This window comes from Diplotaxodon limnothrissa, linkage group LG20 (genome assembly GCF_057381915.1).
Source record: "Diplotaxodon limnothrissa isolate DT_005_m linkage group LG20, D_limnothrissa_male_GT1.1, whole genome shotgun sequence".
NCBI lineage: Eukaryota > Metazoa > Chordata > Actinopteri > Cichliformes > Cichlidae > Diplotaxodon > Diplotaxodon limnothrissa.
This window is the reverse complement of record NC_140615.1, coordinates 25,940,256-25,962,679: the sequence shown is the minus strand read 5'-3', so window position 1 is coordinate 25,962,679 and position 22,424 is coordinate 25,940,256. Positions and strand designations below refer to the sequence as shown.

The 22,424-nt window shown below is 39.2% G+C and overlaps 2 protein-coding genes across 2 annotated transcripts; both read right to left on the bottom strand.

Annotated features, from left to right (window-relative positions):
- Nucleotides 1-2,967: 2,967 nt before the first annotated feature.
- Nucleotides 2,968-11,110, bottom strand: LOC146611026 (interleukin-17 receptor C). Its single transcript, XM_085345111.1, has 16 exons — nt 10,982-11,110; nt 8,859-8,886; nt 8,621-8,752; nt 8,361-8,423; nt 8,147-8,247; nt 6,671-6,764; nt 6,549-6,587; nt 6,308-6,438; nt 6,160-6,222; nt 6,022-6,076; nt 5,686-5,906; nt 4,482-4,529; nt 4,339-4,390; nt 4,065-4,160; nt 3,934-3,972; nt 2,968-3,761 (listed from the first exon to the last, which is right to left on the bottom strand). Exons 1-16 carry the CDS (start codon nt 11,108-11,110, stop codon nt 2,968-2,970), a joined length of 2,085 nt encoding a protein of 694 aa, XP_085201237.1.
- A 2,964-nt stretch (nt 11,111-14,074) lies between these two features.
- LOC146611025 (uncharacterized) lies at nt 14,075-22,060 on the bottom strand. Its single transcript, XM_085344660.1, has 17 exons — nt 21,848-22,060; nt 21,203-21,218; nt 21,021-21,122; nt 20,814-20,902; nt 20,614-20,703; nt 20,407-20,509; nt 19,967-20,160; nt 18,856-18,918; nt 18,706-18,772; nt 16,767-16,936; nt 16,628-16,675; nt 16,504-16,549; nt 16,242-16,393; nt 16,065-16,133; nt 15,932-15,983; nt 15,690-15,797; nt 14,075-15,480 (listed from the first exon to the last, which is right to left on the bottom strand). Exons 1-17 carry the CDS (start codon nt 21,989-21,991, stop codon nt 14,627-14,629), a joined length of 2,367 nt encoding a protein of 788 aa, XP_085200786.1. The 5' UTR covers nt 21,992-22,060; the 3' UTR covers nt 14,075-14,626.
- Nucleotides 22,061-22,424: the final 364 nt, after the last annotated feature.

The following is a 22,424-nucleotide window of genomic DNA, read 5'->3' as shown; positions in this document are numbered from 1 at the left end:
TTTGATATAAAAATCTGGTTTCATTAAATGCAGTCCAAATTAGATCTGTGAACAGTATGAATTTTTGTTAGACTTGTTAAAAGCTAGTCTTTAAAACAAGCAGCTTTAGCCTGCCTTAGCTTCATCGTTAGCCTGGTTAGCTCAGCATCAGCACCACCAATTAGCCGACTAGCAGCTGGCTAAGGTCAGTAGTTAGCTGCTAACTTAAGCTAACGCTGTGTCTATCATAGTCTGCTTATCTGTCCGGTGTGTCTTTGAAGATTGTTGATATCGGTTACCATATCCTCCTTAGGCTATTTAGCATTAAATATGGACTAACTAAGCCGCATTAAGGCAGCCAATTTGAAATTAGCTTCAGGCTTTATTGATGATCCAGGTCTTACCTTGCTGAAAAGCCACCACCTCCGTTGCTGCTGTCGCTGTGCCACTGATGATGATGATGATTGTCGGATTCCCCGGTGATTCAGGTTCATAAAAATGCAGGCAGAGCTTCACATTTTGGACATCCACTTCACGTTGAACGCTTCAGTCGTGTCATTTTAGCAGTTGTTTGCTAGCTAATGCTGTTAGTGCTCACAACGCAACAGAGGAGCTTTAGTACCGTAGTGCTGGGCTGCAGTGAGATGAATGAATGAGTGAACAGCTTCCAGTCGCTTCTCTGTTTTCCATAAGGAGGAACCACCCAAACCTTCTGGGATTTAAACAATCAACCAATCATTCAGCATCCAGCTTTACATAAGTCAGTGCTGCATCGTCCAAGTATGAAACAGTATGTAAACATTTAAGACTAACTCTTTAAATGTTTCATTCTGATCATATTCTGTGCCGTCATGCTATGGTTCAGGTCCATTTTGACCCGACCATGAATTCCCTCATAATAAATTTCTAAAACTCATTTTCAAGTACAGATCGAATTATAGTGTTTAAATAGTAATCGGTTCAATTCAATTTATATTGCGCCAAATCACAACAGCAGTCACACTGAGGCGCTTCTTATTGGGCTTTATAATACAGAGAAACCCCCCCAAAATTTAACAACCCTCTTAACATGAAGTAACTAACTATGTGCATATTAGTATTGTACAGCACTTTATATAGCACTTTAAAAACACACCTGGTAGACCAAAGTGCTATATAAATAAATAAATGATAAATGTTGATGATGATAATCTCAAGCAGAGCCAGGCTCAGGGGAGGGCAGCCAGAAGTGGTTGTGGGTGAACGGGAGCAGGACAGGATAAAAGACAAACCATGGAAGAGAGCCAGAGATAATGCATTCATGCAGAGTGGTGTATAAACACATGAGTGAGTAAAAGAGGTAAGTGAAAAAGAAACACTCAGCACATCATGACCCGGAGCCTAGGCCTATTGCAGGTAAGATTCAGTGTCACTTGATCCAGCCTTAACTATATGCTTTATCAAAATGGAAAGTTTTGAGCCTAATCTTAAAGGTGGAGAGGGTGTCATAAAGATCCTCATAACTAGCATTTATAATTATCAATAAATATTAAATAAATGCAGATCGGCTCTACCTTGTTTCTTTTGAGCTTGGTTTCAATCTCTGTTAGTTTAATCATATCTTTTAAAAAGATATATTATATTTTGCTATTGTTAAATTATTTTCTTACAGTGTGATTATTTGTGCTTGCAGATGCAAAGTGCACAGGCACAAATACCCAGTTAGGCACATAATGCATTCACATTTATCTACTCCTTGAGTGGTCTTACTGACACTTAAAACACTTTATCTATCTCTCATGCAATTAACCTACAATGTATGCCTCTGGACTGTGGAAGAAAGCCCACTCCAGACACTGTGGAGGTGGTGTGAAAGGCCTCAGCTAGGATTTGAACCAGGAAACCTGCTGTGACCACTCTATCACCATGCCGGGCTTGACTCTTAACTGCATAATTAAAGCTTAGATGCATTTAGGCCCCCTAACTGATGATGATAATAATAACATGTTAAAAAAATAACCCATTATTTAATAAAAACTGTTGTTGTAATGTGTTGTTTTTTTTATTCTTAAAGCTTTCACAGATATGCATGTTAAACAAATGTCAACGAGCTTATTCTGCAAATGCAAGGAAGCTTATTCTTTTGATGCCACAAAGACATACCAACATTAGCTTTTTATTTAAGACAACAAGAAAAAACGAAAACAGTATAAAACAAAATGAACATGCCAAGACAAACTGGTTAAATATATTTACATATATAAAGTCAGAAACACAACATTATGGTTTCTTTTTTCTTCATTACTTTCAGCGCATTGATACGCAGTTATACAGAACTGGTATTGGGGGGTGGGGGGGTGGGGGGGTAAATCCTCATTAGCAGCTATCGGAAATGTTAAAACAAAGGTAGAGAAACAGAGTTCACTCACTTTTTTCCCGTCTGCTCTGCCAGTTATTACTCACCGTGCTCAATAAAGACATGTAATAGCATGTATAAGTTGATGATGATGAACACATTTTATGAATAATCAATGCAGAAATTCCAGTTGTTCTTAACAGTCTGCAAAATTGCCAAAATACATGCATGTCAATCTCCAAAAATGGGACAGGTGCTGCAGATTTTTTTCATGAACTTCACAAACCTTTACTTGCAGTAGTAGTACAAGTGTGTAGTTGTGTCATAGAAACAGAAGTGTGTGCACACAGTGAGTTTTTCTCCACACTTTACTCTCATTTTGTAGCCCTCCTGAGCCATGCTACTTTTCAAAAATAGTCATCACAGACCTTTGGATCTGCTGTCACCTTTTTCTTTGGAAGTGGTGATATTTTATTGTTTTCCTAGAGCAGGGCTGATTTTTTTTAATGCCTCCTTTTCAACAGGCTAGGATTCCAGAGTTTTTCCTGAAATAAAGAAGCTGAAGTAGCAAAGGTAATGATGAGCAACCGTTCAGATTGTGTCATTACTGTTTGCTCATCCCAAAACTGAACCATAGCTGTCCTGTCGCATTGTCAGGCCCACTCCATTTCACTGCCCTGCAGGTCCGTGTCAGGGCTGGATGGGGGTGTGATAAGACTGGGCTGCAATGGCACAGTTTCCCCAGAGTCTTCCCCTCCTACGGCAACACAACTCTGATGCACTCCCACAAGGCGTAATACATTTGACCCTGTTGTGAATGCTGACAGTCTCTGGGCTAGAGCCCGTGATGCCATCCTGAGCCCCCCTGCTCTTTTCCGTCTGGCTGATGCAGTAGCTACTTGACGAGCTCCAGCCAGTTCAGTCAGGAAACCCAGGCTCTGGGATGGAAGGCTGTAGACATGCAGGCCTCGGAAAAGTTCTGGCAGCGGTCGGAAACTACCTGGGGGCTCAGGTGGGAGGGATTCAAATTGCACCAGCATAAACCGTTCGCCAGCGCGGCCCTGTAAGTAGTCTGCTAGAACACAGCTCAGTGAAGCACTGAAAACATCTGCACAGCGAGAAGACCCAGGGTAATCTCTTCCTGCCTCTTCTTCTTTCACATGTCTTTTCCTCTCTGAGCGCTGAGCTCCCCATTCTTCAGCCTTTGTCCAGGAGGCCTGGGTTAGGACTAGCACCACTTTGCCCCCTTGCCTTTGTAGCTGATCAAGTTGTGAGTGGAGCCACGGCACAGGTCCCAGCATGCTGAGCTCAGCATGGCTCCACAGGTCTAGAGACACACTAAAGCCCAGTGATTGGAGAGATGAGCCCAAATGACACAACAGCTCTGGCAGGCAAGGGTTATCATCAGGTGGGTACAGCAACACAACATGAACACCGCCCACAGCCCCTGAAATAGCAGATGTCAATGGCTACAATCAGTATTTGATCAAAGAAATCTACAGAGAATTATCACTCAAATCAAGATTATGGCATAAAAGTCAAGTAAGCTTGGAAACAAAAACAAGGAATGTGGAAATACTGGTGGCCCAGTGTGAAATTAACATCAGGCTTTCTCCTACCTTTAACGTCTTCGTCTTTCAGCCACTTCCAAACATAGCCTGTATGGAAAACAAAGATACCTTCAAGATATTTTCTAAGAACACTTATTCAATTATTCTGTTTTTCAGTGACACTCGAACAGGAAACTGACCTTGTAGAATCCCTTGTATTAAATACGCTCCCAGTATTGCTAAACACACGAGTAGTAATCCAATGATGAGCACCACGCTCCATCGCAATCGAGATGCTGTAAAAATGTGAAAATATGAAACTTTAATAAAGAAATGGAATGTTCTATTTTTTTAAAAGGTCACTATGTAGTTGGTTATTTGTTACATAGTAATGAAAGAAAGTGGGATTTTTTAGATGTTGCTTGAAAAAAATAAATTATTCCATTAATCTAATAGACAGCAATGCAGTCTTACTGGCAAACGGACACTGGGGCTCTAAGAGTGATTTTGTCCCGTTAATCTTCATCTAAAAAAATAAAGGCAGACGTTTATGTTAGCACAGTCTGTATAGTGATAAATGCATTCACAGTTTCATGAATAATTTTATGTTTGATCACCTGAACACATAGCAGAGGGTGAGATGGCACATTGAACTCTCCGGTTTGCTGAAGGGTTCAAAGAAAAGTCATAGTCAATCACAGCCAATAAAGAGCGATAAAGAAAAAAGAGAAGATTCATCACCGATCCTTTTGACTTCAGTGAACCATCATAACAGAACAAAATGCAGCATGTCATTCAAATCAACAAATGCAACTGACAGAGGCTCTTCACGCATCACCTGACTTGTATTTTTCTTTTCTGTTGTTTGCTTGCAGCCAGTTGAAAAAACTTTTGTAAAAGCTTTGTTCCCACACATTGGGGCACTGGATGATGCGCAGACATTAAATATTTCAAGGATTAAAAGAAACAAAACAAAAATAGAAAGTTTGCATTCTCAAGACATTTATAAAACCTCTGTTACAAATTGTTTTTCATCTAGTTCTGATATTGTAAGATCACCGCTCATGAATGTGATCTCTTTTATGTGATCATGATAAAAGAAAGCGTCATGGCTTCACGTTCCCCATGGTTCTGCTTTTTAAGCATGTCTAAATTTCTGGTGTGTTTAAATCAACCTTCTGGTAATTTATTGGCTAATCCAGTCATTTTAAACATTTTAGTTTAAAACTGTATTTTTAGAGTTGAATTAACCCCCCCCCCCAAACTGAATTAAGCCTTAAAACTTCATGTTGAGACTTCAAATTCTAGTACAACTGAATATCTATTTAAATGTTGGACACATTCTTTCTTTTCTTTGTTTTTTCTTGAGGTGAATCAAGCTTGGAACTGTTTCGCCATTCTTCTGTAGATATCTGTTTGTCTGAGTTATGTAAAAGGCAGAGGATGGTTTGAACTGAGTGACTCATGACAGAGATATTTCAAGGCAAACAAGGCAGCTCTGTATGAAGTTAAGCCCAAAATGAGGAAGATGGTCAGAAATAAGACTCCAGTTATTAAAATAATCTTAACTGACTGTTTGCTGTCTGCTTTATCTCTGGTTTGTTACATTTGGAAGAAGGGGAAAAAAAATCCTATTTGCTTCTTTGTTTCTGCGTTTTTCTGACTATAAGGTTTAAAGTTTATTTTTGGTGCTAACAATGCATTGTTTTTCTGGAGACACAGTGAAAAGAACATATTGACTCATAGCAGTCATTTCCAAAATTATAACAGTGGCTCATGAAAACTACATTACATCACACTCAGGATTTTTGCTGTTTTTACCAAGTATCTGTTGCTTCGTTCATCCCATTTAGCTTGTAGTCTCTGTCTGGAACCCATCACCTCTTCACACTGGCCTCCCACCTGGCCTTTCTTGCACAGCCACACCTCTGCTTCCAGTATACACGGCGCACTTACATTCCAGATCAGCCCTATGCCACCATCCCTCAGCTGAGACTCCACCAAAGTTGCAGACACACTGTGCTGCATATTTTCGAGTGCACCTAAAAAAAACAACAACAAAAAAACCCAACAACAACAACATGCAATTCTCCATGTCTGAAAATTAATGTCCCATGCAAATGTCTTCTGAAGTTGATGTCAGGCAACACCATTTACCTTCATTGTTTTTGAAAGGGCAGATTTGTGTTCTTAATGATCCCTTCCACCATGCCTGTAAATAATTTTATATTTATTATATTATATATATTTATGTATTTTCCAATAGCTTAGCTGTCACTTAATATTTTGGCTTACCTGGAAGCACAGGCATGGTGCAACAAAGTCTGATGGTATGACCACCTCATCCTTCTCTTTGGGCTGCCAAAGATGAAAACAAAGTTAAACAAACAAATAAACATGCATGATGCTGATTTTGCATTACCAGAACAAAATATTGACCCACCCATTCACGCTGTTCTGCAGGAATTTTATCCCAAACCATCTGCCATGTGATTGCATCTCCTTGTCTGACATCAGCTTTTACAAGTTGCAGTTTGACATTCCTCCCCTGATCTTTCACACAGAGTCTGGGACCTTAGTTTCAATAGTCATAAATTAGAACTTTGCTGGATCAACTCACTCAATGGTGTAAAATCGTTTTTACCAGGCCTGCATTTTACTCCTGGGTTTTGAAAGTGTCTTACCACATTCCTTTATAGTTCCGTTAGGCTCCTCATCACAAACTGAAAAACAGAGGGTGTAGTAAATGTTGGGTAACACTGCTCTACAATTCATCATATTTTTGCTCCCATTAACTTAAACTCACCATTTTTTAAAGAGGGAAGTGTCATATTTTGACTCTTTGAGTCTACACTGACCATAACAGGACTGCCGAACTGCACTTTTTCTCTCAACAGCAGCTGGAAGTGCAGGAAATATGTAGTAAACTTTAAAACATTTAATTGTATATAGTAAAGCTCTTAGATTGAGTTTATGAGAATGCAGAGAGTCTATCCATAATGGAGAAAGCATTCATATCTGTTACTTAGGCAGAAACATAAAAATAGAACAGTTTAAAACAACATCCTTAATTGAATATTCAACTCAAGTGAAGCGCAAAGTACAAATGAGGTGTGATCCCCCCCCCCCCAAAAAAAATAGTGCACTTGTTAAGCAACAAAATATCTCTAATTAATGGTTGATAGTCTGAGCTCCAAAAGAGCAACATGGGCCCGCCCTCTTGTGGGTGGCTGTAGCTCAGGTGGCAGAGCAGGTCAGCCACTAATCAGAAGGTCGGTGGTTCGATCCCAGGCTGCATCCTGGCTGCATGCCAAATATCCTTGGGCAAGATACTAACCCCGTGTTTGCCTACTGGTGGTGGTCAGAGGGCCCGGTGGCGCCTGTGTCTGGCAGCCTCGCCTCTGTCAGTGCGCCCCAGGGCAGCTGTGGCTACAATGTAGCTTGCTATCGCCAGTGTGTGAATGGGTGGATGACTGAATGTAGTGTAAAGCGCTTTGGGGTCCTATGGACTAGAAAAGCGCTATACAAATGCAGGCCATTTGTGGGCTCCAGGAGGTGTGGGGTTGTGCCGTGTCTGGGGGTTTGTGTTTTTTAATTTGTGTGCGAGTTCTGGTTTCTGTCTGCTATGTTTGCTTGCATTATGATTTTATTACTCTTACTTTAGTTTATTGTACAGGTTTGAATTTACTTTGCTTTTAGTACTTGTTGGTTTAATTCTAGTTACTGTTTGTATTTCATAAGTTTGCTGCACCCTTCAGTGCCTCATTTGTCACTGTTTAAATTAGTTGCTGTCATGTCTTGTTACCCTCCGTGTTTAACTGATTACCTCATATGTCTATAAATACCCCTAGCCTTCTGTTTCTGTTTAATCTTTGTATTAATATCCTCTTCATGCTTGTTTCCAGTTATTTATTTAACAAGCAACTTCCTTATAGAATTTTGCAACAACCTAAAAAAAAAAAAAAAAAAAAAAAGTGTGACGTGTTACTTATTCCCTGTTATTTGAGGCGCAATTCCAATCTATGCTTACTTGTGCTACTATCTGGACTGGAACCGAAGAAGGAAAACCTAAACTCAGACGTTTGAAACATGAAAAATTGACACTATTTTGCCATGTTTGATAGTTAAGAGTTTGTTGTTTGAATGATTATGACATTTTAAATGTCTCTTTCATGTAGTGAAACAAAACAAATATAGTCTCCAACCCCACAGATTACTTAATTAATCCCGAATAAAAACAAATCAGACAATAAATAATACCTTCACTCTTTCCTAATGTTACCTTATATGTCGACTTGCCAACAGTGGTGTTGCTTTGTTTAAAATAGAGTATCTTCCAACAGTCTAACGTTCCCGGGACACTAAAATGCACTTTCACAAAATCTGTAATATAGAGAAAAATGTCATGGAAAAATATGTTACATTTTTTGTGCTCGAAGCACGTGATTCTAACTGCTAACAAACTCAAACTTTGTTCTGCTGTTTGACACACACACCTTCTTTTTCGCCGTCATCACCCGACTCCTCAGAAACATCCGTCACGATACCCATTTCGTCAGCTTGGATCATCATCATGTCAGCAACATTAAATACAACATTAGTTCATGACATGTGACAGGTTAACAAGCTCGACAGCTATGATAAGAATGCAGGAAAACATTTTAACATTAAGAGCGTTGCCATCAAATATGATGCTTGACATCATTATGAAATGTGCGTCCCAGTAGTCTCTCAAAATGATTTATGGCAAAGCTACCTTGTAGAGTGATGGTGACTTGAAGGCAAAGACTGCAGTTCTGTTTGTTTGAACAGCAGAGAACACTTTCGAGCTGCAACTGTGTAACGTCAACTTTACTGTATGGATCAGGGAAGTCATCAGAAAACGGAGCTGTGAAAACAAGAGCGTTTCTGCTTTAGACAAAAAGGTTTATTTGGGATTGAGATTGAGATGATAACAGTGAGAGTGGATGTGCAAGTACTGATCATGCTGCTACCTTGATCCACATGGCAGTCAGTCAAACCCTGAAGAAAGAATAAAATGTGAACGAGAGTTGAATGAATCACATCTAAAAGGTACCACTGATGTCAACAATTGTAAGTAAAATGTCTGGTAAATAGAGACATATCCTGCATATTTTTTAAAAACTAAGTTAAACGCTTTCAATTTATCACACAACTGTAGTGAGCAGCTTCAGATATTTGAAAGCCTGATTCCAAATATTTTTATAATAACATTTCGGTTATTTAAAAAAAAACTTTATGCATTTATATTTCCTTTGTTCTGTCTATTTTTTATTGTTATTACTTTTCTCTTGCAGTAGTAGTAGAGTAATTCTTCTACAATATCTTGCTTCCCCTTGTTTTGGCTGCTCCCTTTAGGGGTCACCGCAGCAAATCCTCTGCCTCCATCTGACCCTATCCCCAGCGCCATCATCCTCTTTTCTGAATATTCAGCATCCTTTGCCCACTTTATCAACTCTCTCTGCTCTTCACATGTGCAAACCAACTCAACTTTGCCTCTCCAAAGTACTGTACCTGAGTTCCTCCTTTGATGTATTATTTTCTAATTTTGTCCATCCTGTTCACTACCAATGGAAATCTTCAGCTCTACCACCACCTCAATTTCTTGTCTTTTTTTAAAACATTATATTGGAGCTTTTTGCCTTTATTACAGTGATGAGTAGACAGAAAAGCAGAGAGAGAGTGGGGGGGATGATAGCCTCGGGTTGAAGCTAAATGCAGGCTGCTGTATTTTGCTTCCTGCCTCATGGTCACCTGCTCACTCTGGGAGCTACACTGACATCTGGCATCAGAGCCACAGACGACAGGAGGTCTCACTACCAAATTAATAACCTTCCCTTTCACTCTTGCTACCATCCTGTACTATCCGCTACTACCACAAATCACCCTGACACTTATCTCCACTCACTCCAACCTGCCTGCACTCTCCTTCACTTCTCTGTTGCTTTGGATGGTTGAACCCGGGTATTAAAACCACCTACACCTGTCTACTTCTCATTCACACACATGTATTCTTTCTTGCTTCTACTAACTTTCATTCCTCTTCTCTCCAGTGCAAACCTTCTCCTATCCAGCTTCCCCTTCTTTTTGCTCCCTACTCTCACTCATCTGTGAGCATCATAGTCCATGGAGACTCCTGTGTGATCTCATTTATAAGCATGTCCATCACCATCGCAAACAACAAGGGGTTCAGATCCCATAACGGATGAAATCCCACCACCAGCTTGAACCTATCTGTCACTCTCCATCACGGTTTCTCTCCTGATATGTGTCTTGCACCACTCTGTTATTTTTGCGCACACCTATAGAATTAAAGAGGATCCATACTCATCCTGCCATCACTATATTAACTCTTATCTGATGCTACTGCAATGACTTATTTGCTTTCATTCCTGCGTGCACATTTATGTTTATTCAATGTTGGATTTAAAGGCTTATGTTTCGTTGTATTCTTCTATGTATGCTCCGTGTTTTTGCTTTGAATGCTTTTATCTCTGTTCTTTGACAAATCAGCAACGCCTATGAAAATGTCATGTCGATGTCAATGATGTTCACTGCCGCTTAAAGTCAAGGAATAAAGACAGTTAAGATTTATGTAAGTAATGTTACATACTGCATCATGTGCATAAATACTGCCATTTCTGACACAATAGTTTCAGGGAAGTCAAGCTACCTTCCACGGAATTGGAGTGGCGGAGTAAGGTGCCAGACTCAGGTAGATGAGTAAATAAGTAATGAACATCTGACTCAGGACAGGGTGTCTCTTATCCTAATTTTCCAAGAAGACGACGTTTGCACAGTAAATTTTGTTCCCTTTGCACCTACATTTTTTTTAAATAGATAGCAATAACAAAATTTGGTAACACACTTTTATAGTTAGATCACTTAAATCATTAACCGCCCATAACTTGCGTTGTTTTTATTTTATTAGACAGATTTATGTCTGACCTGATAATGACGCTATAGTAGACATAATACAAGCGCTACAAGCTTAAAACTGAGCAGTCATAAATACTCTCGCCCCATAGAGAAGAGTCACTCTTTAACCGCTTGATTCCAAAAGAAACATTTCTCAGTTCCCAGGATTCCCACTTACCTTGCTGCAGGTGAACTCAGGTGTGTCTTGGTCAAAAATCTCCAGCGCGCCTGCCGACACGAACAGCCAGAAACACAGCGATAACAGCAGGGAGACCACGTGTGGCACCCACCGGCGTGTGAGACCCATATTTTTGGAGTGCGCCTAGCACAAGCCCTTTCACTCCGACGCACGTCTCCTGCTCCACGGCTACGCTCCCCTCCTCACGGGACACATAAAAATCAGAGCTTCTTATACTTAAAGCACCGAGCTCGGCAGGACGAGAAAATCGCGATCATGTCTAGCTCGACAGTAGCGACGCGTCGTGAGGCTCCTGGGATTTTGCTTCACCGCCCTTCCTGATAACTGAATAATCTGGAGTTGGGCGTGTAGCTGCGCCACCTGCGCAGGTTTGATGGGAGGAGGGGGCAAAGCTGTCAGCTGCAACGTGAGTTTCTGCATCATTCAGCAACATAAACATAAAGCGACACGCACACCAAATTGTAAAAACAAACCTGCTTGGCAACATGACTCACACTGATTGTTGTGAAGAGAGAAAGTCAAAAAGTAACAAGAAGCTGATCAGAACAAAAGTCTGTTTAGTTTTCATTATCTTAAACGGTCACAACAACCACGTGTTTGCCAACATTTTTATGGTCTATTTTTTATGTTCTTTGAGAGTTTTTTTTGCAACAGATTGAAAACAGTCGTAATGAGTCAGCGGGAAGAGTTTCATTATGTTGCTCAGTTAAACTTTGCCATCATCGTGACAATAATGATGTAGATGGATCCTTTATGGTTGTTGTTGTTGTTGTTGTTGTTGTTGTTGTTTTCACTTGCAAGCTGCTTAGTCGTTTTTCCGTTTTCCTTTAACTTCTCTCTAACTGAACAGGTGATCAAGATGGCGCCGAGTATGGCAGCCTCGTCGCGAGCTCCCCCAAGCAACGGCTTTCTTCTGTGTTTAATTTTACTTTTCCTTTATTTTTTCACGAGCAGCACTTGTCTCCCGTACCAGCAGACTGAGAGACAGCTTTTTCCATCAGGCCATCAGACTGCTGAACACGTCATAGACACCTCAGCTTCACTACTGGAACTTCAACATTATGCACTCCACACTGTATATAAATGCCACTTGTTTTGCACATATTCAACTCTGTATATTTTATATATTTTATTATTATTATTTTATTTTTTTACTATTTAATTTGTAAAAATGTGTATACACACACACACACACACACGTAGGAAAATATTTAGTATACACATCCAGAAATGCATACACTATTATATATTGTACATATATTTATTAGTTTCAGGTTGGCCATTCTTGTATTTTGCTCGTTTGTGTTGTTGTGTTTGCACATCTCTGTTGCTTGTGGGGCTCGCACACAAGAATTTCACTCGCATGTGCTGTGCCAGTGTGCCTGCACATGTGATGTGACAATAAAAAGTGATTTGATTTGATTTGTGATTTGATTTGACATGCCAATTTGGTCCACACTGTGTGTTAGATTAGTAATCTTATCAAGAAAACTGAAACACCTGCACTAATAAACTCTTTCGTTTCACTTCTCATTTTATGGCACCTGAAACATGACCAACATTGCTTGTTTAAACAACTAAGACCCAAACTCTTTCATGGCTCGCATTTTTAATTTCTCTTTGATATTTGGGCATATTGGGACCCGATGAATGTAAAAACAAAGAAATAACAGATTTTTCCTTTTTTTTTCTTTTTTACCTGAATTTTGTTTTTAAGAGAAATGAGAGCCTCATATGAAGATATTCGTTTAAAATTTCAATCGAACAGTATAATGTCCTCATAAGTGGATATCAGGCCCTTGTAGAACAAAATTGACTATTTTGGTTTAAATAACCCAAAATTGATGTCCACATATGTGGATGCCAGGTCCTAGGAGGTTAAGAGAGATATGCAAACCATGCAGATGCATATATACATTTGTCTATTACCAGAGTAAATGCCCTCCTTTGCAGTTTAAACAAAATGATACTAGCTAGACATGTAACTTGTTTGATTTACGTATTTATTTTATGTATTTATTCATGTAACATTATAAAATTGTGGCTTTATTGCAGCTACAGTATTACATCAAACTACCCTCCAGAGGTCTTGTAGGAATCTAGAAACTTACATGGAAACCTTCGTGTTTTCTTTGCTGTGGGTTGCTAAATCATGCAGCAGACGTTTACTTCACGATTAATCCTGTCTAGCAAGTCTGTCACTCAAGCTCCTGCTCGGTGATGTGCTGCCGGAACTCAAATGAACAAACAACTTATTATATGAAGTTCATAAAACAGGCGACAAATACAGAAAAAAGAAATTTCTGCGATTAAAGAGATACTTTGTCAAAGTAATTATTTTGTCAAGCAGTCTGTTTTTTATTCAAAACATATTCTTATAATGCAAACAGTGCCGCAGGCTAATGCCACCTTAAAATACTTAAGAAGGGAAAACAGCTTCAGGGAATAACTAAAACTGAACAAACACTTCTTCAAAGGTCAATCACTTTTGTCTGTAGATCCAGACGAGATGTCACTTTTCTGTTTAAACTCACTTTGCATAATGTTCACCGTTGAAGTTCATAAAACTTCTGCAATAAATATAAGACATGGGAAAGTACCACAGACACGGTTTTCTTGTTCTAATGCTCTGAGATTTTGAGGTAACCACTGCACTACATGTTTTCCGTTGGATAATTTGAATAATACTGGCTTTATCTGTTTCTGTCTCATTGAGTCCCCCAGCCAACTCTTACCATTCATGTTCATTTTTCGTTTCCATTCATTAAATAACAAGCATAGCGAAAAACACAATGGGGAAAAAATACAACAACAACAAAAAAAGGCCAAAATGTTAATTATTCTTCACTTTTAAAATGCAGGAGGTAGTATGTGTGCAAAAAACACACTTGTAGACACAGCTGTAGAAGTAGCCCCAGTCATAAATAGGAGTTATTACTACAAAAAGCTATCAAACCCACTAAAGGCTAAAAAGATAAACACATGAATGCAGTTACTTTCTAATTAGTGAAGCACATTTTACATTTGCAGTAAAAGTGGAAATCCCATGAAAGCTTTGGCTTAATGTCTGTGTTTAGAAAATCTTATGCAAATTTGACGGTTTTTTGTAAACAGCAGTCACGCAGTTTGTCACCTGTGCTGTCACAACACTTTGAAACATTAAATGTGTTCATGAAAAAAGTGGGGTATTATTTGCAACAAGATTTTCATAGTGGTTAGCATATTCGTGCAGATAAGACAGGTGTTCACTAGGGCTCCAGTCACGAAAGCAATATAAAGAACCCTCTGTCAGAGGCTAAATGCTGTGCAAAGGACAGAGTGTTTACCTCTTCTTAACATGCAAAACATCTTGTGGCATACTGGACACAGCAGAGCTCGGTAATGAATAGTTTGTACAGAGTGAGGGTTTCAGGAGTTTGCAATGGAACACCGGCTCCCGTGTCTCGTGTTTCCAGCAAAACAAAAAACCCACTTCTGTCACTTTGAAACTTGAGATTAAAACTTCTCTGCTTTCCACGGTAGTGGTAGTGTTTCTCCCGTGTAGAAACACATACACCTGCACAGTTCAGGGTCTGGCAGCTAAAGGCCACTTCAGACTGCTCTCAGGCTTATGTAATGTCTTTTTCATCGAGGATATTTTCTTGATTGCACTTTATTTCGTTGTGTCTGAGGCACGAGCGTCTGCAGCCTCTGAGATAGTTTCTGTGCCAGCCATATTGCCAGCACTTTAGAAAGGACTCTGGGCCAGCAGTGCCACCTAAATTCAACACTTCTTGTCATCTCTCCCAGCTCCCCTATTAAACCCCTGAAATCCTGGGGTAAGCAGTACTGACGGACCTCCCTGAAGGCTTTTGGGATATCCTTGCTGTGGCCAAGGCCCTGGAAATAGATAAGAACAACTTCTTGATTTTTGTGCTCCTGCAGCACCCTTTTTAAGCGAGCCAGCACAGCTGTGAACATTGGCTCTATCAATGCAGAGGCCTCCTTTTGTCGGTACGAGTCTTTATCGTCACATAATTTAGCACCATCTTTTTTTCCAACAGCTTTTTCTTTTTTAAATTTTCCTAATTTTCTTCCATTCTGCTTCACATCCTCTTCCAGCTCTGCCTTGGTTTTCTCATGTTTCGTGTGTGCATTTCTGCAGTCTACCTCTTTTCTTTCACTCTGATCTGTGTTTGCCCTCTCTATTGTCCACTTCTGATAGGTTTTCTTGGCTTCAGGACTCCAAATTACAAGCACTTTTCCTTGCTCCTTGCAGACAGCATCCCACTGGCCATACAGCCAGGGAAGTGGGCCCAGATCTGCCACACCAGGCCCCGACTCATCCTGGCTTTGAGAGTTTTGGGCCCACAGAGGTGTGCGTACTGTGGCACCTAGCTCCTCCTGAAGAATTGAGCCTAATGCACACACAGCAGAGATATGGTCCGACTGACCTGATGAACACACCAGCAGCAGTGGCTTCTGGATATACAGCCAACCTAAATTTATCGGAAAAGACAAGGGGGGGGAGCATGTCCTTTATGTGTTTTAGTTGCTCCTTTAAGACCAACAGTGAAGCTAAAATAACAGAAATGAATTGAAATAAATTCAAGGCAGAGTAGTCATTCAATTTAAATTAGCCTGTGCCTTGAAACTGTAAATGGTTTCCATATGAAAATATGATTTGCAGTGAGGTAAATGAACTAACCTGCAGCTCCCCTCTTTGTAGCACGGTGGATAGAAATTCCAAACGACGCAACTACAAACACAAATATCAGAACTGCCACCGCATACAAGCCGCGTCTATTGTGGGTGTCTGTAAGAAAAACAGGAAAGAATAAATAAAACAGATAATGGTGAATGTATTTACTTTGTAGGAGTTGTGTGTGTGTATGAACATTCAGATGCACCAACTTATGCTGGCAGATTCAGGTTTGTGAGCACACTTACAGTCCGGGCAGAAAATTCTTCTTCCATGACGAACAGGATCCGACTGCCACACCTGAACAACAGCACGAGAATATAGATGATAAAATGCATAAAATCCAGAAATACATACATGTATGTGTGTATGTATATTTACCTGGACGCAAGGATTTTTAGAATAAAAGTGAAGAGGCAAATTTATTATTTTTTCACTTCTGTTTCCTTCCTATAAAATAGAGAACATATGCACACATGTTCACATTTTTGTCCTTTAGCATGAATTTTTTCCTTGTTTTTTAATCTGTATTAAAAATGCATATTTTTTTTTACCAACCATTGTAACTGAATGTGCTTTCCCTACAGCTGTGCATTCCCTCTCAGTAAGGACACAGAGTTGGCTTGAAAACGTTGCTGGAGAAAAAGAGTTGACATGTACCATTATCATCTGCCTTCCAGGTCCAATAGAGACCTCCCAAGAAGGCGTATCTGTGGGGGACAAAAAGGAAGACTGAGTGCATAAGGGAAAAGCACACAAACAACCTGAGACTTATTAGAGCTGTTAGTAGAATTCCTCCATCCCACATCCACCCACTCACCTGCTGTAAAAGGGCAAGAGATGTTGCGTATTCCTTGTACAGAAAGCTGTAAAAACGAATTAACATCTGTGAATAAACGGCAGGTAGCGGTAGTTTCCAATCAACGCATCTAGGTGCTTCTCACCTGCACACACATCTGAGGGTGTTTGTCCACTGCAGTAGTGTCATATTTCTGTTAAAAAGTCAAAATTGGTGTTTAAAAAACAAACAAACAAAAATGTTTTTTTTCCACAAATATTCATCATGGATGCTGCTATGCTTACAAGACTGTCTTTCTTCTCCAGGGTGGAGTTAAGCACAGGCGTGCAGAGGTGTTTGTGCTGCATCCAGCAGAGGGAGGCAGAGATGTTCAGCGGGCTGGGGCACAGTGTGTACAGCGTAAAACCGTCCGTGAAGAAAGTGATTTTAGAGGAGGAAAACGCATCTCTGGCATCTGTTGAGGCGATGTTAACGCAAAAAACATTAGAACAACATGCCAATAACATTCCCGGGATGCAAACGTTGGCCAACCTGTATCACCTGTATCACTGGATCACAATAAACACCACCAAACAGACATGCATGAACGCACAGATGTATGTGAACATATGCATTTTAAGGGTCAGTTTTAGACAACGAGACAGACAAAAATAATAACAAAAAAAATGAACACCTTCTTGTTCATCGTCATGAAGACACTTTTAATTTTGCATTTGCATTTGCAAGAGTCTCTTGTTCCATAACTATAAACCTACAACTTAATAACAACACTAAAAGAATGAAGAAATAGACCAGGATTGTTCAGTTTGGTTAAGACTAGAAATTTGGGGGTTTCTTACTTTCGGGCCTCTTATAGAGTCTTTTACCCTCTGGCCTGTGTTTGCCTTTTATGTTTGGTGTTATTGTACAGCACTTTATTGCTGTTTTTAAAAGTGCTTTATAACTCATTTGGGACGGCTGTGGCTCAGTAGGTGGAACAGGCTGTGGAAAGTCAGTGTATTGAACTCTGGCTCCTCCAACCTTCATGTCAGATCATAAGTTCAATCAGTTAATTAAGTGGGTAATTACGTGTATTTGTCATACGGATAAAAATGAATCTCTTTAATATGTATTCAATCTAAATGAATGAAACACAACCACTTTAGAGAACACAACCACTGCAACTGCAACAAAAAGTTGGCAGCACTTTCTGGTAATGCAATAAAACTTCCTTGAACACAACAATGGAAGAGGATGGGAGTAACTGACACAGATGTGCTTACGGAAATCTGCAACATCGTACGCTGCAGAATCCTGCATTACAAGAGTCAGTTTGTTTTGTTTTAGTGTGATATTGTAGCTTGTGTGAGGTTTGCATTTTTTGGCATTGTGAAAGATTGTAAGACAAGGGGAATGATGAAGAGCCTTGTATTTATCAAGTATTTCACAGATAAGCACTTTAAAAGCTGTAGAGCGCTCCTTTTCCAAAGCTTCTTGTTGTTGGAGAAACTGTGGCTTCCAAAAAGCCGGCATTTACCACATATTTTGGACGTGTCCAAAACTGAACACATTACTATTATTTGCAGAATTAGTTGCTTTATTAAGGACAAATAATAACATATTTCTTTTTTGTTTTGTACAATTATGAATTTCTAAATTCTCCATCTGCAAGTTTACAAAATAACGACCTACTTTGATTCTTGATAAGTTTAATGGACAGGAAAGCAAATACAAAGAAATGGCTTAAGCCAGAAGTCCTAGCTTTAGAGGACTGGCATATCCTCGTGAGAGCCAGAAGAAAAAATGTTTGGATATTTATTTATTATTTCATTAATTCAAATTTAAATGTTACATCTTTCAATTTTTCCTCAAAATTGTTTGTTTGTTTTCTGGGTTTTTTGTTGTTGTTTGATCACAGAATGATGTGATGCATTGTTTCCAATTAGTTTTACTAAAAAAGTTTTACTTTATGAAAATTAAAAGAGTTAGATGACAGAAACACGTCTGATTACTAAAACATCATATTAACAAATAACTTGTCAGAGTCTAGCTTCTTTTTTTAAACTCCATTCTGCAGACCCAACTCTCACATAAACCTGTTTTGTGAGGTCATGGCATCCCAATATTAACAATGACTATGGATGGTATGATAGAGGGCTGAGTGACGCAGACAGGATTTTACTCAGTTTCTTGTCTCCCTTTCTAAACATCACAACGCCTAAAAACGTTCTCAGTCACACTCACCCATGACTCCCGTCTCTTCAATGGGGCACTTTTTACGCCGCGTTGCGTCGGTGTGGGTGTAATATGCCTGCCAATGCAAACAAGACCTGGTGTAAGAAAGAATACTGACAACATAAAATACTGCTCCACTGAAGATTACACTCAGCTCACCTCTATGCACACACAGGGCAGCAGGTAAGAGATGTTGAGAACAGCTGACTGGGACGTATCAATCTGTAAAGCACACACAAACACATTACAAAACAAATCGCGCCGAGCTCACTCTCTTATGGAATATTTACGTTTGAGTCCACTTTGAGTCCTCGGCCTTGCCCCAGTGTGAGATGTTCTCTGTGATTTTAGGTTACTTTCTAGGGACTTGTGTTTTGTTTAACTCTGTTTAACTCTGGCCTGTTTGTTTCTTATATTTGGTGTTACTGTACAATTTTTTGGTCAGTCCTATTGCTGTTTTTTAAAAAGTGAGTATTGCGGGAATTCAACTGTATTTTTTTTTATGTTTCCATTTAATTTTTTTTGTTCTTTTTAAACATATTTTAAGACGTTTGCAGTGCAGTAAAAACAAGAGCAACGTGCAGGCCAATAATTTGCCCACTTGAAACCCATTTTAATATACTTTACCTCATTTGGAGTGTAACTAGTTTTAATTTATGTGAATATAGCGCATCTGTAGTTTTCATTGGATTGTTAACTTAATTAATTTAAATGTTTAGTAGTAAATATCAAGTGAAAAAAGATTTTAATCACCAGTGTATGTTGTTTTCAAACAATAATACTTATTTGAGCACATTGTACATGTATTCAGTATGTTATGTATTTAAACAGTTATAACCTGTTAAACGTAACCTACGTAACAACACCATAATAACTATACTTACGATTAACTATACTCAAAAAGTAACCCATCCTGACACATTATTGTCATGTGAAATAGCTTTATAGAGCATTATCACCACTTTGACCTTTAGATAAATATATTGACCTTGAAAGAGACGTAAAATGTCAAATGTGGTCCTTTCTATATTTTGACAATACACACCACATTTGTAAGAGTAATAGTTTCTAAATTATATTCTTTTTTGCCCATTTTCAACCAATCGGTCATTTGGTTGACCTTGTGGACGTAACCCAAATTTTGTTGGATTGTTAACATCAGAATTATTTAAAAACTTTTCGAGCCATCGTGTTCACAGACAGAATGACACACGAGTGTGCAAACACTACCAAAAACAAGGTAATAAGTAAACTTGCCCGTAATACTCACTTTCAGGGGATGCCGCTTGGTCTCGCCCTCGCATGTCCATTTATTTTTGTAACAGTGTCTGACATAGACCTCCTCAGTGTTCATGGTAACAGTAAAAGATTCATTCTTCGTGGTGACGTTGATGGATTTTCTCTTCATAGCAACAGTGATAGATTTAGATGACGAATCCACAGACAGATCGAAGTCTGGGCTTTCTGTCACACACAAAACAAGCCACAGAATATTTGAAAAACTGGATGATGTTGAGTCACTAAGTGTTTTTGATGACTATGGAAATTATGTGATTTACATGAAGCCACCAACCTAAATCTATATGTTCACTGCTCTGTTCACAACCACAATTAAAATATCAAATGACACCATGTTGTCTGGAAACAATCAGTTTATTTATCCAGTAGAGAAATGCACAGATTGTATTTCAGATTCCAGATCACCTTTACCTTCTACTCTGTAAGTGACATTGCAGCTTAGTGACTTTGTGCTGTAGAGCACAGAAACAATGTTTCCAGTGTTCGCCTTGACACAGTCATATTCAAGCACCCACTGCAAATGAAAAAACAAAACAAAAAACAGCCACAATCAGGTTATATTTAGCTATAAAACTATGCTTAATATTTTAGCAGTTCAAAGGAAAAAAGCCATCTTACCATGGGACGACTGGTATTTCTCTCTGGTAATTGCGGTATGTTACAGTTGCAACAGCTGAACTTTTCACCTTTACGTGTTTTATTCTCACGCTGAGATGGAGAGAATGAGAGATGATACCACTGTACCTGTTAACATCATGAACTGCATAGTCATACTGACATTTCTCACTCTTCGGTGCAGCTGCAAAGGTAACACCAACCTGTATTTTCAGTGGCAGTATTTTCAGGGTAGGCTTAAGTGTCTTCTTAATTGGACTGAGAATTTTAAGCTTTGGGCTCTTGTTAAAATCTGGAAGAAAACAACTTTGTCAGTTGTGCCACATAACAGTTTTATAGGTGGTGACATACATCCACATGTGTGTTTGAAGTGGATATGTGAACTTTGAAGGCATGGTTGCACTCCGTACCCTCAGCTTTCAACCAGACATAAACAGAAACACATTCAGAGTAAGCCTTCCCAGTGATAGTAGAACTTATCATTTCCACAGGGCATCTTTCATCAACATGATCTGTGCAGGGACAGAAGAGCGTTAGGACGGCTATCACACGCTTTCACAATGAGAAAAGTCAAAGAAATTAAATAACTTACCTTTTGGGTTTCCAATCTAAAGTAAGGAGAACAAAGATAAAAAAATTATGTTTAGGAAATATTTAGAAATAAGGAAGAACATTTAGACATTTATGTCATTTTAAAAAGAAAAATGGCCCACTGGATATCTGTGAGGGCACTGTTAGTGCTATAATAAGCGATATACAGGTTTGGGGGCAACATATGCTGCCATCCAGACCAATGACAGTCTCAGTCAGCTTAATTCAAACCACATTAATCAGGTATCGCACATAAAAGCGTGACTCCGATATAAAGAGTCAAAGATGTGAGCAAAAAAGTCCCCCATTTTTGATCAGTCACAGCAAGAAACTGTTGGTCTCTGGGGAGGATTCTTTGTCTTGGTTTTTTTGATTGGCGTGTGTTTTCATTGTTATAAATTTAATAAGTCATTCAAATGATTCTTAAATCATTGTGTTCTGATTTAATTTACATTTCCTCTCTGTAAACACGGTTGCGCAACTTGAACCGATGTTCAAACATACAAAATAAAAGCAAAAGATTAAAGTACACTCATTAATTTGACTGGAAATAATAATAATACACTCTCATTTAGCGTTTACAGTCATTTCACGCAAATAAATCCTGCTCGTTTCGCTTTTGTAGTGCGCTCTGTGTTTAACTTACCCGACACGTTGTGGTATCTTTTAGCATCACCGGAGACACTAAGAAGCAAAGAATTGTAAAGGCGGCGGGAAAATGTATTTTACGAATATAAAACATATTGAAGTTGAAATATTCGCGCAATAAAGGGCCAGTGCGTCGTGTCATCACGAAGCGGTCCGTTTTTTCTGCTCATCTGTTAGGTTTCCTGCTGTCTGGCGTCAGAGCGCCGTAGAGTTTCATGAAATCTGCCTGTGGGGTTATCAGCTGGAAAAAAAGGAGTCGGCTTGTTTTTTCTGTGTTCTCAAACGCCACTAACTGGCAAATGACTAAAACCCGAAGGCGTTTGTTTGAAAAAATGTCAGTGTTTTTTCATGAATAATCTCTGCCACCGCAGCTCCGCCTCTCATTAAAGTCCCAGACCGCGGGGTGAGAAAAAAAGCGTTTAGTCTTACAGATGAATGGGGACACTTGAGATGATGCTCACTCTGAAATACAATACGCACAGAGCTGCTTGTAGTAATCCCGGCGTTATATCAAAATATATATTTAAGGATAATCCACTGCTTTCAGAAATTGATATGGAGAGTCGCCTCTGTTT